This window comes from Vipera ursinii (genome assembly GCF_947247035.1).
Source record: "Vipera ursinii genome assembly, chromosome: 3".
Lineage (NCBI taxonomy): Eukaryota > Metazoa > Chordata > Lepidosauria > Squamata > Viperidae > Vipera > Vipera ursinii.
The window spans coordinates 64749373-64766542 of NC_139516.1; the positions used below are offsets into that span (position 1 = coordinate 64749373).

The 17170-nt window shown below is 42.2% G+C and overlaps 1 protein-coding gene across 1 annotated transcript in view; it reads left to right on the forward strand.

Moving 5' to 3' along the window:
• Positions 1-485: 485 nt before the first annotated feature.
• Positions 486-17170, forward strand: part of PRKAA2 (protein kinase AMP-activated catalytic subunit alpha 2) — a gene marked incomplete at its 5' end in the record, with an annotated part of 36040 nt that continues 19355 nt past the window's right edge. Inside the window, 3 exons of the mRNA XM_083359032.1 lie at positions 486-588; positions 7665-7806; positions 9136-9229. Of these exons, the coding sequence (XP_083215158.1) occupies positions 486-588; positions 7665-7806; positions 9136-9229 (339 nt within the window). The remainder of the gene's footprint in view (positions 589-7664; positions 7807-9135; positions 9230-17170) is intronic.

Consider the following 17170-nt stretch of genomic DNA (forward strand, 5'->3'; position numbering starts at 1 on the left):
AATGCTCGCGGGCAATCTGCCCCGCTAAATTGGAGACCTTCCTTAAAGCAGAGTTTCCCAACCTTGGCAATGTTAAGACAACTGGACTTCAACTCCCAGAATTCACCAGCCAGCCATGCTGGCTGGGGAATTCTGGGAGATGAAGTCCAGCCGTCTAAACATTGCCAAGGTTGGAAAAACCTGCCTTAAATAGTGTTTTGGCTTATTTGGACCCATATTCCGGAGCAACCCCGGGGCGCTCGCGTTCCCTTCTCCGACATCTCCCCTCCCCACTCACCCAAGTCCTTACTCACCTGTTCACACACACACACACACACACACCCTCCCCGCTTCGTCGCTGCCTCCGATCCCGCCGCCTGTCTCCTTCTCGCCTCCCCTCCCGGCCCTGCTGCATTGTGGTTCGGCCGGACCGGCGGCGGCGGCGGCGGCGGCGACGACGACGACGACGGTGAGAAGGGAGCCGAGCCGACCCGAGCCAAGCGAAGATGGCTGAGCTGAAACAGCCGCCGAAGCACGACGGGCGGGTGAAGATCGGCCACTACGTGCTGGGGGACACGCTGGGGGTCGGCACTTTCGGCAAAGTCAAGAGCTGAGTACGGGGCACCGGGAGGGACAGGCCGGGCTGCAGGACGGAGAGGCCGGCAGCGGCGGAGGGTCGCTGCCCGCCGCGGACCGAGTGAGCTACTCGGCGGCGGCGACAGCAGCAGCGGCGGCAAACAAGCGAGCCGGAGCGCTCGCCCGGGATTGGAGCCAGCGAGCAGCCGGGCGTCGTCCCCGGGCCTCTCCCTGCCTTCTCCATCCTCTGTAGGGTCGCCCCTCCAGGGCTTCGGTCTCTCCGGTGGCGGCGGCGTTGGAAGGGAAGGGAGAACGAGGCGGCCTGCGGGTGCACGGCTGGGAGTTGTGAGGCAGCGTAGCAACCTGCCTTGTTCCTCCGGGTTTGCAAAAGTGCACGAGTCTTCTCTCACACGCACAACCAACCTTCCACGACCCGGTCGGAGTGGGTCTCCCAGCACGACTTCCATCCATCCCCAGTGCATGGCAATAGGTGGCTGGGGAGAATGGGGTTTGGAGTCAGTTCATCCAGAAAATTAGACGTTGGAGAAGCCAAGTTTAATGGGAGTTTTCTTCTTCTTTTTGTGGGAAGACCCAATCTACAGTTCTGTAGGTTGATTTATACCAATGTCAATAAATGTGACATTGGTGGGGGGGGGGGAGATATAATGGAAGCAATAGGCATGCTAATATTGCAGTGATAAGACTTAGGCCATCCATTTGATGAATAATGCAATATTTTGTTGGCTCCCAACAGTTCTGCACTATTTTAGTAGGTATTTCTCACTGAGAAACAAGACATTGTGTCAGCGTTGTGTTTCCGATTTTGGGGAAGAAAATAAGTCCCACAGATCAGTTTGATTTTCCATAAATCCATGGAGAAACTTAACCTCAAGAAATGTCTTTTCTAATACTGCTATTGGGAATTCAGTGTTTATTCAAAATCAGAACTAATCATGTTGTGTTCTTGAATGAATTGTTTTGAACCATTAGCTATTCTCAGTTCATTGATACAGATTGCTGCCACAGTTGTTTATCTTTTTTAATCAACTATTCTCAAACTTTTAGGTGATGTATATTTTATTCCTACAGCATTCCTGATGTGGAATCAGTAAACCATACTCTTAAGATAATATACAGTGCAGTAGAAATGATTGATTTAGTTGTTCTAATTTGACTTTCTAATTGTAGAATTATATTCTAACACAAACTTATTTGGGATTAATAATATTCGGATTCATTTCCAAACTGAAATGCTCTTTGTGTGCATTTTAAAGAACAGAACACTAAGTAGAATCTAATTTTCTAAGTTGTAGTACAATAATTGAGTTTAATTGTTTAAGAAGATACTGTCTTTTCACTGTTCATTAATTTATACTATTCAGCTATATACAGCATACGTACATGTACAGAGGAACATGGCAAACCTTTCTGGAAATGTTGAACCATTGCTTACATTTGTACAGTTAGAAACAACCATATTAGGAACCTAAGCTATTACATTACACAACAAATAATACCCTCTCTTGTGATTTCATCCTACAAGACATTCAAGTAGACTTAACAAGTCCCAAAGGAGTGAAACAATAATATCTCTGTATCTGTTGCTTACTGTAAGCAAATGATGGATTACAAAGCAAGCTGTTTATTATTAATGATTAATGTATTAGAAAAGATTTTGTAGACACATATAATTTATAAATGGACTACTGAGTAGGAATTTGTACATACAAGCTTGTTTATTTTCCTGGCTGGAGTTAGCCAATGTTTTTTTAAAATCATTTTAATCAAGGTCACTGAATAAAACACAAATAATCACCCTAGAGTTGGGCAGAGCCTAGTCTTATCATCAAATCTTACAACTGGGACTCTTCATTCTTGGTTATGTCTGTGGGATATTTTTCCATAAGTGCTCCTGGAGATGACAGATACATGAAGTAATATCATCAGACCATATGATGGGACTACACGAATGAGGAGGTTTGATTATTGCAAGTTGCTCTGACTCATTGAGAGTCGGGTGACATACAAGTTTAATAAATTACTTATTATTATCACATCTGACATAGCAAACTATAATGTCTGCTGCATTATTACCATTAACAGACTCTCTTTCAGTTGAAGAAATATTTGGGAAAAAGGGGATGAGTGGTAAGACATAAATATAGGGGTTTTTTTTCAATCATTTCCAATTCTCAGAGCTGCCTGGACAGATTTCCACAATTTTCTTGACAAGGTGTTCAAAACTGGCTTGCCATTGCTTCCTTCCTAAGGCTAAGAGTAGGCAACTAGGCCAAGGTCACCCAGCTGGCTTTATGCCCTAAGATAAAACTAGAACTCATGGTCTTCCAGTTTTTAGCCTGAGGCCTTGATGGCTCTCAAGCTACAGTTAACATACCCACAAATGCTTGGTTAATTTAATTGCACTGAGTGTTATTTCTGCTATTTGTAGTCATAGCTTGTTTCAGATGTGTATATAACTAGCATCTCTGTTGTGTCATTTCCCAGCCTATTTAGCTAAATATTAGTGGTTTGACTACTAGAAAAGAATGCCCTAATCTTCCTTTTCCCCTATTAGTCTCTCTTCTCAGGGATAGAAACCAAATATTCAGAAATTAGTAGAAGAAGAATTTTATAGAATATGGGAAGTCCTTGACCTACAATAGTTAGTTTAGTGACTGCTCAAAGTTACAGTGGCACTGAAAAATGTGACTTATGACCGTTTTTCTTAGTTACGACCTTTGCAGCATCCCCATATCATGTGATCAGAATTCAGATGCTTGGCAACTGACTCATATTTATGACCTTTGCTGTGTCCCGGTGTTATGTGATCACATTTTGTGACCTTCTGATAAAGTCAGTGGGAAAACCAGATTCTCTTTAACAACCAGGTTACTAACCTATCAGCTGCAGTGATTCACTTAATAACTGTGGCAAGAAAAGTCGTAAAATGGGGCAAAACTCACTGAACAAATGTTTCACTTAACGGAAATTTTGGGCTCAGTTGTGGTCGTAAGTCAAGGTCTACCTGTATAAATGACCAGCATCACTTGCTAATGTGTGCCAAAAAAGTAATTCTTAATTAAAATCACCGTATCTGGGGTACAGAAACCTACCGTAATCACTTACTAGATAGCTGCAAATTCTTAACTCTTTGCTGTCATCTAATAGTCTTCTGGATTTTGTGGCCCATATGCATATTGTTAGTGAGAAAAAGTACATAAGACGATAAGAAGATTGTGGTTGTACTGATTTACAGCTTGGGTGTAAAAAGTAGATGTTTGATAGGATCCAGAGAGCTTAGTTTAAGAAAAAATTATAAAGTTATCTACAAAGAAAGATATTGCTCTTTACTTTTTATCACTTTAACAAAAAAAATGAAATCTGAATGGGTATACTTCCAGAATAAAAAAAGCTATGTTTCTTTTTCTAAATGTCCTTTTCTATACATAAATATCTACAACATACCTATTGATACCTGCCCAATATTACTATTGTTTCCAGAATACCAGCCAGTAAGGAGCATACACTTTTTAAAAGATGAAGCCCCAAAGTGATCTAAAATTAAGAGTAAACAAAATCAGTAAAGATGGTTGAAGAGCCTTCAAAACTTCCAAAATTTCATAATTTATCATTTTTTTCAAAATTAAATGCTGCAGTGCTTGTGTTAATTCTCAAGGCACTGCAAACTTTTTGTGCCTCGTTAATGCAGGTCCTCTCTGGCACTTCAAGGACAGGCTAGGTAATCAAATAGGGTTTTTTTAATCCTGAATTCTTACAAATGGAAAATAAATTATAGTTCTTACTGGGCTTTTGTGTGTGTTTCTGTATCGGTAATACTAACTTACAGCATCACTTAGGCATTGCCATGCTGGTATGTAACCTGTCTGCATTAGCAATTTATCACCACAGCAGTGTCTGGGTAATGTTGTAAATTGCTGGTTTCCTCTGTGTAATCATTTGGACCATTTCTTAAGTTGCTTTAAATTTCTTGGAAAGATCTTATGCATCATAGAATTGTATGTTCCAGTAGAGGGAACATAGAGATACCAGTCTATATATCTTACATGTTACAAAGCATAATTTATCTCAAAATTTGCTTTTCATTCTGAATTTGCATAGGAACACAAAATGAGCAAGCCAAACAATTTTTATTTTGAAGCATGACAAGCCAGTTTATTTTTAGAACACTCTTATTGAGGAAAGAATTTCAGGCTGCCCTTATCTCTGCTAATAATAGTGACTTGCTCAATTTATACAGCTACCGAACTACCACTCCACCCTCTCCTTTAGTCAGGCTACCTCTTAATTGCAGAATTTCTAGTTCAAAGTTCACTTGGTTTTAAAATGTAATGATTTTTTTAAGCTGGGGTGCTGAATTCTGTCTGCAACCTCTTTCTTTACTTCTTCCTTTTAGAATGTGATAAGGATTCTTTGAATTCCAGCATAAATATTATCTTAATGGGTCTTTTTATGTAAATCTGATACTAGAAGGAAATTTATGCTTGGAAATGTATATGTGGACCTGAATGTGTATGTGTCTTCAAGTGTGTGCCTCTTGTCTTTGTCACTTTATGGAATATAACCATAGGCAATGTCTACTGAAATCTCCATCTTGGCTTAGATCTTTTAAAAATTATTATTATTAATTCCTAATTTTGTCCTGATTTTCCCCCTAAAACAGTTATTTTGAAAATACTGGATTGAAAGCTAATAAAGTGCACATTATGTGGAAGTTCTAGTGGCAATAGGGAAGTATTATTGAATAGAATAGAATAGAATAGAATAGAATAGAATAGAATAGAATAGAATAGAATAGAATAGAATAGAATAGAATAGAATAGTTTACTTCAGGAGGGAAGGTTACCCCAAACATGGAAGGAAGCCAATATTGTGTTATTACGAAAGGAGGGTCAAGATCCTACAAAGACAAAGAATTATAGACCAAAATGCATGATGTAAGAAAGTTTTGCAATCAATAGCAAATGGATGAGAGAAACCTTTTAATGGAGCTTAATTAAATAATGAAATGCTATAAAATATTTTATGCAGCAAATGGCCTGTTGAAAAACAGGTGGGCAAAAATAGGCATCTGTACAAAAATCTTGATAATTTTGAATTACAGCTCCCATTGGGTTAAGGTGGCATGAGCAATTTTGGTCAGGAATAGGGGGAAATATAATGTAAAATATTATTGAAGAAGGTAGGCAAAGCAAGGCTGTCCTAATTAATGCAAATAATTAGTTGAAAATAGCATTCACAAAAGAAGAAATGATAAAAGCTTTCTCCTCTCATTAATAGTGATCTTGAGAATGGCAATAACCAGATTGCTGCCAGGGTATTTTTTTTCCCATTAGAATCAAAGCAGTAAGTATTAAAGTAGCTTTAGAAGTCATCACATGGCAAATCTTTTTGGGCATTCTGCCTTACCTCTTAACAATGTCATGTCACCAGCGAGAATGTCCTTTATCTCAGTTATACATGGAGGCAAACTGGTACTTATTTTCATTCCGCGCACCATTGTCATTGCTAGTAATTGAACTGAAAAAAGTTGCTGCTTTTGATAACCTCTACAAAAAAAATTAAAAATCACATAACATCGCTTTTCAAAAAGCTATGAATTCTATGCTGCCCTTGATGTAAGAAACAGCATTTCCGCTCAGAGTTCATTTATATTTTTGTTATTACTTTTATCGACATTACAAGAGTTATTTTAGACAAATTTATCCATAAGTTATATTGTACAGTTGGCTTTTGAATAAGGTAATCTCCAGAAAGATAAATAGACAGATTTGGAATAAGCTGCAATTTTATATTTATGTCGCAATGCAATTCTGTGTATGTATGTATGTATGTATGTATGTGTATGTGTGTATATACACGCATTGCTCCTGGAAGCAGCAGGAGGAACACTCCGGCCTGATGATGACGGATGGGATTTCGTCGAAACGTCGCCACAACTTTCTGAAGATGAAAGGAACGCGGGAAGGAACCCGAGACTCTAGATCTACACATACAGACACCCGCGAGAATCTACGAAAACATATATATATATATATATATATATATATATATATATATATATATATATATATATATATGCACGTTTAAAAATACAGTAAATTCCATTAACTCCAATTGGATTTGGAGTTTTGGAGGCAGGATTTTGCAGCCTTGCAAAGATTTCAGTCTTTAAAATATTTACATGAAATGTACTCTGGCAAAACCATTTGCAAGATTGAGATTGTAGTGTTAATACCGAGCAGTGTGCTGGCCTAGTGCAGGCGTAGGCAACCTTGTCTCTTTTATGACTCGTGGACTTCAACTTTCAGAATTCCTGAGCCAGCCATGCTCAGGAATGCTGGCTCAGGAATTCTGGGAGTTGAAGTCCACGAGTCATAAAAGAGCAAAAGGTTGGCTGCTCCTGGCCTAGTGGTAATGATGCTTTCCTCCCATTCAGAAGGTTCATTCCTAGGTAGCAGCACTCTCCTAGAGTGCAAAAAAATAAAAAAAATTAAAAAAAAATCTGCTGCAAACTCTTGTCTAAGAGTCAGGAAGGCATCCGGTCAGTTCAGCTGTATCTAGTTGCCCCAACTCTACCCCGAATTAAGGGATTACAGGGTTGTAAAAAGGGAGGGTTTTTTTATTGTAGAACTAAAACCTAAGTAGAGGTAATGCTCAACCTGCAACAGTTCACTTAGGGACATTTTGAAGTTACAATGGGCTTGAAAAAGGAACTTATTATCATTTTTCACATTTTTTGATATCAGAATTCAGACGCTTGGCAACTGACTCACGTTTATGATGGTTGCAGTGTCCCAGAGTCATGTGATCCTCTTTTGCAGCCTTCTGACAAGCAAAGTCAATGGGGAAGCCAGATTCACTTAACAACCAGGTTACTAATTTAATAACTGCAGTGATTCACTTAACAACTGTGGCAAGAAAGTTTGTTAAATGGGGCAAAATTCAATTAAAATGTCCCACATAGCAACAGAAAGTTTGGGCTCAATTTTGGTCCTAAGTCAAGGACTACCTGTAATGCATCTCACAAATCAGTAACTCTTCATTTTATGTAAACAGAAATTAACATTCAACTTTTTTCTTTTATTTAGTTGGAGAGCACCAGCTTACTGGACATAAAGTAGCAGTGAAAATTTTAAACAGGCAAAAAATTCGTAGTTTGGATGTTGTCGGAAAGATCAAACGAGAAATCCAAAACTTAAAACTTTTCCGGCATCCACATATTATCAAACTGTAAGTTTGCTCATTCTTATTCTCTTTCTAGCATGCCATATAAAAACACATGAAAACACATAAAACATATTTCTATATTGCAGGTATTTTACTGTACTTTTAACATGTTTAAGAATAATATAAATTAAGCACTGGAATTATGAAGTACCTAAGTTTTATTGATCTTATACTGAATTTACTCCCATACCATAGAATACTAAATGGACATTCTTCCTTTTAAAACTCAATATGTAGATATATATTGGGATTCAGATCAGTTGTTGTTTCTGTTGTTATAAATTAAATTTATATGCTGCCCATCTCACAGTTTGAAGTGACTCTGGACCATTATAAAGTGTTCTTCAGAATGGTTCAGTCTAGATTATATTTCTTGTTCTGTAACAAACAGAAGAAAACCTTAAATTATCAGTTTGATGCAAAATCTTATACTTTTCTGGGATACATGATTGGACAGTTGTTTAAAAGCGAAGTACGGTAGCATATATCTTAGAGGTTCACCTTAGCTTCATGAAGTGAAAAATAGATCTTTTAAGTCTAGATAGACTAATTGGATTATATATTTGTGTATTAAAATTTCAAGGGTAAAATTGAAATGTCTTTAGATTTCATTGAATAGTGCATAAAAAGGGAGTATTTATTTTAGCACAGTAGCTGTGTGCTTCTGGAAGCAATGTCTAAAAAAAACACCTTAGCATGGTTGAGATCTTTCTTGGTTTCCATTTTGCCCCTTCATTAAAATGTCTACATTATTGTAAAGACATATATAGATGTATGTTATGTTCTTATAATGGCGAATGTATGGAGAACATACAGCTTTATGTTATGGATCCAGACAGACTGTAAATAAGAATTATTATTATTGTTGTTATTATTATCATCATCATCATATTTTGGGACTGAATTAGAAATTATCAAGCTAATGAAAACTTCACCAGTCCTTCATAGTGAGATGAAGGAACCTTGTACTAACATATTTTGACTTTTGAATCTGAAATGTCTTAATTTTCTCTTGATAGCAACGTTCAGAATATTAGTTCTCAGAAGGTTTATTGAACAGATCTTAGAGGAGTCAAGAAGTTTAATCTAGGGGGTGGAGTAGGGAGAATGAAGATCTATCAAACAGTTTAATTGAGCAGAGTCCCAAAGGAGTTTATATTTGCACTGCAAAAAAAGTGACCAATTTGTCCTTCAGAAGTGAAAAGCAATTATATAGAAAGTAAATTCCAATGATTTTGTTAAGGACTCTTTTAAGATTGGACAAGAGGTCGTAAGGACTTCATCTAGCAAAAACATTTAAGATGCAATTATTTTCTTGTATGTTTTCAATAGGTATCAGGTGATCAGCACACCTACTGATTTTTTCATGGTGATGGAATATGTGTCTGGTGGAGAATTGTTTGATTATATCTGTAAACATGGACATGTAAGTGTCTTATCCAGTTGGAATAAAAATGCATGGGATGAAAGGACAAAGAGACAATAGTGGAAAATAGAATTGCTTTGTTAAATAGGATTCTTTTAAGTCGCTAAGGTCAAAAATAGGCCAAGCCTATTAGCCGTGTGTAAAACAGCTTGCTATTGAATCAGATCACTGATATACTGTATATATTTTCCTTTATTATAGCTATTGGCTACAATACCCTTCTCCATCTGGTGACCATCAGATGCATTAGATTAACAAGTTAAAGGGACCATGTTCACTTGGATTGTAATGTTAAAGTCCAACACATGAAATAAGAACAAATTGGGGAAAGTTGCTGTCGAGTCTTACAATCCAGCAAGTCCACTGATCATCATGGCTCAAACAGAATATATCTTAAATAATTGGAAATTAATATAAGTGATAATCAGAAGCAACTTCCACCACCCTGTTTTGTTTTAATTCTTCTACAGCTAAATAGTTTATTTTACATCAGTGTTTCTCAACCTTGGCCAACCTGGGGAATTCTGGGAGTTAAAGTGATCAAGGTTGAGAAGCATTGCTTTACATTGGGGTCTTCAAACTTGGCCCTTTTATGACTTGTGGACTTCAACTCCCAGAATTCCTCAGCCAGGCATGCTGAGGAATTCTGGGAGTTGAAGTCCACAGGTCATAAAAGGGCCAAGTTTGAAGACCCCTGCTTTACACCATACCACTGATTTCTGTTAAATATCCACAGTAACAGTGATTTGGAGATAATAGTTTATCTGATTTTGTAGAAACATGCAAACATAGATACAGCTGTCATTTCACACAATCCTAAAGTTTATTTGGTGTTGTGGAAAGATTGGTAGGTATGTTTAGTTAGTGATATGATTGCTAGCAAATGAGCCATATACCGTATATACTTGAGTATAAGCCGACTCGAGTATAAGCCGAGACCCCCAATTTCACCCCCCAAAACTGGGAAAAGTTGTTGACTCGAGTATAAGCCGATCCGCTGTTCTGCAAGCCTCCGCCGCCGGCGGAGGCTGGATCCACGCTCTGCAAGCCTCTGCCGCCAGCAGAGGCTCGATCCGCCATTTTGCAAGCCTGAATACACAGGAATACCCTGCGTGGCCGCGGCTCTCGGGGAAGCCCTGGCTGTCCGCTTCCTCGCTCCACGCTGCCATTCGGGGCCCGCGCGTTCCCCGGGCAAATCGCGGCGCCCAGCAGGCGAGGAAACACGCCCGTTCCAGTCGCCCCCCCTTCCCTCAGGAGACGCGAAGCAAGTGACCGCCCGGAGCTTACCGAGGACTTGCGCGCGGCCGAGGCTTCGGTGCTTCCAGGATCGCGCGCACCTCTCCCAAGCCGCCGCCGTCCAAAGACCTGCCGAAGTTTGGGGAGGTTTGGGGAGGTGCGCGCGCACCTCCCCAAACCTCCCCAAACGCCTCCGCGCAGACCTGCCGACGTTTGGGGAGGTTTGGGCGCCTCCCCAAACCTCCCCAAATGTCGGCAGGTCTCCGTTCCTCCTGCCGACGTTTGGGGAGGTTTGGGCGCCTCCCCAAACCTCCCCAAACGTCGGCAGGTCTCCGTTCCTCCTGCCGACGTTTGGGGAGGTTTGGGCACCTCCCCAAACCTCCCCAGGTCTCCGTTCCTCCGTGCAGACCTGCCGACGTTTGGGGAGGTTTGGGCGCCTCCCCAAACCTCCCCAGGTCTTCGTTCCTCCTGCCGAAGTTTGGGGAGGTTTGGGCGCCTCCCCAAACCTCCCCAGGTCTCCGTTCCTCCGCGCAGACCTGCCGACGTTTGGGGAGGTTTGGGCGCCTCCCCAAACCTCCCCAAACGTCGGCAGGTCTCCGTTCCTCCTGCCGACGTTTGGGGAGGTTTGGGCGCCTCCCCAAACCTCCCCAGGTCTCCGTTCCTCCGCGCAGACCTGCCGACGTTTGGGGAGGTTTGCACGCCTCCCCAAACCTCCCCAGGTCTCCGTTCCACTTGTCGAAGTTTGGGGAGGTTTGGGCGCCTCCCCAAACCTCCCCAGGTCTCCGTTCCTCCGCGCAGACCTGCCGACGTTTGGGGAGGTTTGGGCGCCTCCCCAAACCTCCCCAGGTCTCCGTTCCTCCTGCCGAAGTTTGGGGAGGTTTGGGCGCCTCCCCAAACCTCCCCAGGTCTCCGTTCCTCCGCGCAGACCTGCCGACGTTTGGGGAGGTTTGGGCGCCTCCCCAAACGTCGGCAGGTCTGCGCGACGTTTGGGGAGGTTTGGGGAGGCGCCCAAACCTCCCCAAACGTCGGCAGGTCTGCGCGGAGGAACGGAGACCTGGGGAGGTTTGGGGAGGTGCCCAAACCTCCCCAAACGTCGGCAGGAGGAACGGAGACCTGCCGACGTTTGGGGAGGTTTGGGGAGGCGCCCAAACCTCCCCAAACATCGGCAGGTCTGCGCGGAGGAACGGAGACCTGGGGAGGTTTGGGGAGGCGCCCAAACCTCCCCAAACGTTGGCATATCTGCGCGGAGGAACGGAGACCTGGGGAGGTTTGGGGAGGTGCCCAAACCTCCCCAAACGTCGGCAGCAGGAACGGAGACCTGCCGACGTTTGGGGAGGTTTGGGGAGGCGCCCAAACGTCGGCAGGTCTGCGCGGAGGAACGGAGACCTGCCGAGGTTTGGGGAGGCGCCCAAACCTCCCCAAACGTCGGCAGGTCTGCGCGGAGGAACGGAGACCTGGGGAGGCGCCCAAACCTCCCCAAACGTCGGCAGGAGGAACGGAGACCTGGGGAGGTTTGGGGAGGCGCCCAAACCTCCCCAAACGTCGGCAGGTCTGCGCGGAGGAACGGAGACCTGGGGAGGCGCCCAAACCTCCCCAAACGTCGGCAGGAGGAACGGAGACCTGGGGAGGTTTGGGGAGGCGCCCAAACCTCCCCAAACGTTGGCAGGTCTGCGCAGAGGAACGGAGACCTGGGGAGGTGCCCAAACCTCCCCAAACGTCGGCAGGAGGAACGGAGACCTGGGGAGGCGCCCAAACCTCCCCAAACGTCGGCAGGAGGAACGGAGACCTGGGGAGGTTTGGGGAGGCGCCCAAACCTCCCCAAACGTCGGCAGGTCTGCGCGGAGGAACGGAGACCTGGGGAGGTTTGGGGAGGTGCCCAAACCTCCCCAAACGTCGGCAGGAGGAACGGAGACCTGGGGAGGCGCCCAAACCTCCCCAAACGTCGGCAGGAGGAACGGAGACCTGGGGAGGTTTGGGGAGGCGCCCAAACCTCCCCAAACGTCGGCAGGTCTGTGCGGAGGAACGGAGACCTGGGGAGGTTTGGGGAGGCGCCCAAACCTCCCCAAACGTCGGCAGGTCTGCGCGGAGGAACGGAGACCTGGGGAGGTTTGGGGAGGTGCCCAAACCTCCCCAAACGTCAGCAGGAGGAACGGAGACCTGCTGACGTTTGGGGAGGCGCCCAAACCTCCCCAAACGTCGGCAGGTCTGCGCGGAGGAACGGAGACCTGGGGAGGTTTGGGGAGGCGCCCAAACCTCCCCAAACGTCGGCAGGTCTGCGCGGAGGAACGGAGACCTGGGGAGGTTTGGGGAGGCGCCCAAACCTCCCCAAACGTCGGCAGGTCTGCGCGGAGGAACGGAGACCTGGGGAGGCGCCCAAACCTCCCCAAACGTCGGCAGGAGGAACGGAGACCTGGGGAGGTTTGGGGAGGCGCCCAAACCTCCCCAAACGTCGGCAGGTCTGCGCGGAGGAACGGAGACCTGGGGAGGCGCCCAAACCTCCCCAAACGTCGGCAGGAGGAACGGAGACCTGGGGAGGTTTGGGGAGGCGCCCAAACCTCCCCAAACGTCGGCAGGTCTGCGCGGAGGAACGGAGACCTGGGGAGGTTTGGGGAGGTGCCCAAACCTCCCCAAACGTCGGCAGGAGGAACGGAGACCTGCCGACGTTTGGGGAGGTTTGGGGAGGCGCCCAAACCTCCCCAAACGTCGGCAGGTCTCCGTTCCTCCGCGCCCTGCCTGCCTGCTTCTTTCCGCTGCGGAAAGAAGCAGGCAGGCAGGGCGCGGAGGAACGGAGACCTGCCGACGTTTGGGGAGGTTTGGGGAGGTCCGCGCGCACCTCCCCAAACCTCCCCAAACTTCGGCAGGTCTCGGACGGCGGTGGCTTGGGAGAGGTGCGCGCGATCCCGGAAGCACCAAAGCCTCGGCCGCGCACAAGTCCTCGGTAAGTTTTTTTGTTGACTGGAGTATAAGCCGAAGTGGAATTTTTCAGCCCAAAAAGTGGGCTGAAAAATTCGGCTTATACTCAAGTATATACGGTATTTATAATACGAATAAAGATTCAGATCTAAGAACAGCACAAATGCTTGCTGTTAGACAAATAATACAATTAACAAGTACTTTATTTTTGGATTTTTTTTAAAAAATAGAGTTATTTTGTTATATGAGTTATAAGAGAATCTATGTCATTTGTAAAGTTAAAGCAGATTTAATTTTTACTGCTCCAATTCATAGGTTGGATTATTAAATATCTTTCTTGCCTTTTCTTTAATCTTTGGAAAATATTAGGAGAGCAAAATGCTTCCTCATGCATATTATATAAATCTAGTATAGGAATAATATTTTCTACCATTATTTTGCATTTTTGTAGTTTAGTCTACTGTTTAAAAATTTAGTCATTGATGAATGTGTTATATAATAGTTAATTATAAAATGTAAAGTATGCAGTTATTTTGATTATTCTACCATTATAATCAACTGATAAGGCTCATTAATTAATGAAGTAATTCCACTTTAGTTTTGAACTCAACTACATCATTCTCTACAAACACACAAAGCCAGATGAGGTTGTCTTGTGGTAATTGATGACATCTCGTAGCTTGAAGTTGCAATAGTACACTTAAATGTCTCTTGTGTAAAAATTAACTTCTCTCTGCAGATGCATCATTTAGAAAAATTTGACCTAACCCGACCTTTGCTGACACCCCACCCTTTGGGAATTGCTTCTGGGGTTTATGTGTAATAACATGTTTTAAAAATGTGAACTCACACACCTGTAGACCAGTGTGCAATAGTCTTTTCTACCATTATGGTACTCTGTTCATCCTATTCTTCATCTACCAGTTCTTCAGAATACTAGAGGATGTATTTATTATTATTATTATTATTTACACATATAAAATGAATGCAAAGCTCATTTTTAAAATTTACATTAGTGGTTTTTTTTAAAAAAAACACAAAATGTTGCAGGAACCGAGCTGCAGGAGCACCAGGCTTGTTCTGATGTGTGCATGCAAGCAGTGCTGCAAAATGGATAGAGTTGGCTCACTCATGTGGTTTCTCCCATTTTAAAAGGGTAGTTTTTATGTCATTTGGGTTTTTAAAAAAATTGTATTAGGCCAGACATAGAGTGTACACTACCACTTTTTTCTGTATTTTAAAATCAAGTTGTGTCAAAAACAACTCCAGAGCTGAAATGCAGAAATTTCTGATGCTGTCTAAGCCCAGGAAACTGTATTTTATTTTAATAGCAGTTACTTAAATCAAGCCAGGATAAAACCATAGTTAGAATAAAACTCAATACCTTGGGATTAGATCTTATAAAGAATAAGAGTTGGTTCTGGAGCAAAAGTTTTCAGTATACTCTGTGTGCTCAAAAGAATGGGACTGTAAGCATAAGGAATCAGGAAATTTGTTCTCAAACATCAAGGTCTGTTTTCAGAAATAACTGTGTGGCATTTTCCTAGACTATCCTTTTTATACAATTATTCTTGAAGGGAGATTTCAGAATCTGTTGGTTGCCGTTCAAGGTGGGGCAGCTGTTTTAGGAAATCCTTCACTTGTCATTACTGCTGCTTCTTTATGTGGTTGGGCATGACAGCATGTCATTGCAGCTGCTGATCTTCATCCTTGCTGAAATCACTTCTTGTGTGTGAGGGGCTAAAGGAGCCCATAGATAGCGCAACATAAATGCCTCTTTATGCTGATCAGTGACACCAGCCCTGATTTTAAAACAGTTAAGACATAAAGACACTCCCCGACTGTGACTTAGTGTTTCCCAAAAAATAAGACCCAACTGGAAAATAAGCCCTAGCATGATTTTTCAGGACACTCATAATATAAGCCCCAACCTCAAAAATAAGCTCCAGTTAAGATCATCAGCCAGATGGACGCATTTAGTATTGTATTTCTCTGAATATAAGACCTAACTGGAAAATAATCCCTAATGCGTCTTTTGGAGCAAAAATTAATATAAGACCTGGTCTTATTTTCAGGGAAACATGGTATATTAGGGGTCAAATAAGGAATAAGCACAAAAATGTTCAAGATCATTTATGAATCTCTATAGATATTTGTAAAGTTCTTGAAGAGGATTATGCAGTAATACATTGATTCTTCGAGCATCACTGTTTTAAAAGCTCGATCTTGTTTGCCTCCAGATGTGTTTTATTATATCTTTCATCCCTGCTATCTTGAGCTAGTGGGCATGAGATTTGGGAATGACTGGAATTGTCAGTTCATGAATCATTTTTATTACAGTCCCAGACCAGTGTCAAAAATTTATTACATTGTTTTAGATTATAATGAAATAAAAGATAAAGAAAAGAAAAACCAAATACACAGGTACAGTATAGGCGGTACCTTGCTCAATAGTAGCAACTGTGAGAGAGATCTCGGAGTCCTAGTAGACAGTCAATGAAATATGAGCCAGCAGTGTGCTGCAGCTGCCAAAAAAGCCAACACAGTTCTAGGTTGCATTAACAGAGGGATAGAATCAAGTTCACGTGAAGTGTTAATACCATTTTATAATGCCTTGGTAAGGCCACACTTGGAATACTTCATCAAGTTTTGGTCACAATGTAAAAAAGATGTTGAGACTCTAGAAAGAGTACAGAGAAGAGCAACAAAGAAGTGAATGCTCCAGCACTGGAAGTTTTTAAGAAGAGACTAGACAACCATTTGTCTGAAATGGTATAAGTTCTCCTGCTTGAACAGGGGCTAGACTAGAAGACCTTCAAGGTCCCTTCCAACTCTATTATTATTATTATTATTATTATTATTATTATTATTATTATTATTATTATTATTATTATTATTATTTTCAAGCTACATGAAATTACATAAAATAATGAAAAAATATTAGATGAGATTAGAGTTGCAAAAGACACCTACGGATGTAAAAATTTCGCATCAAATTAAATTGTTACAGCAACAATTGTCTATTAACAGTTCAAGAAATAGAAAAAAAAATGAAATATGTGAAACAGACATTTTGAAGTTGCAAATAAATGAGGGGGATGGTTGGCATATAAATTAAGGAAGGAAAGGGAAAAGCGAATCATTGAGAAAATTTGTGAAGGGGATAAGGTAATAACTGATAATGAACTTGTTAAAAAGACTTTTCATAATTTTCATTCTAACTTGTATATAAAAAACCAGGAGTTAGATAGGTCTAAAATAGATTAGTCTTTTTTAAGAAAAAGGTTACCTAATTATCACAATCCCAGAGGCAGTCTTCGAAATACCAGAAGCTATTAAAAAAATGAAACCAGATAAAGCTCCAGGACCAGATGGCCTTACAAGTCAATACTATAAGTGCTTCGAGGAGAAACTTCTACAGCCACTAAAGGACATAATAAATGGTTTACTTCAGGAGGGAAGGTTACCCCAAACATGGAAGGAAGCCAATATTGTGTTATTACCAAAGGAGGGTCAAGATCCTACAAAGACAAAGAATTATAGACCAATTTCACTACTGAACAATGACTATAAACTCTTTGCTGCAATTCTGGCAGAAGACCAATATTCATGAAGACCAATCTGGCTTTTTGCCAAAAAGATAGTTAAGGGATAATGTGAGAACTGTTCTGAATAACACTGAATAATTACAATACCACAGTGAGAAACAGGCAGCTTTAACATTCCTAGATGCAGAGAAAGCCTTTGACAATTTAAATTGGACTTTTATGTTTAAAGTCCTGGAAAAAATGG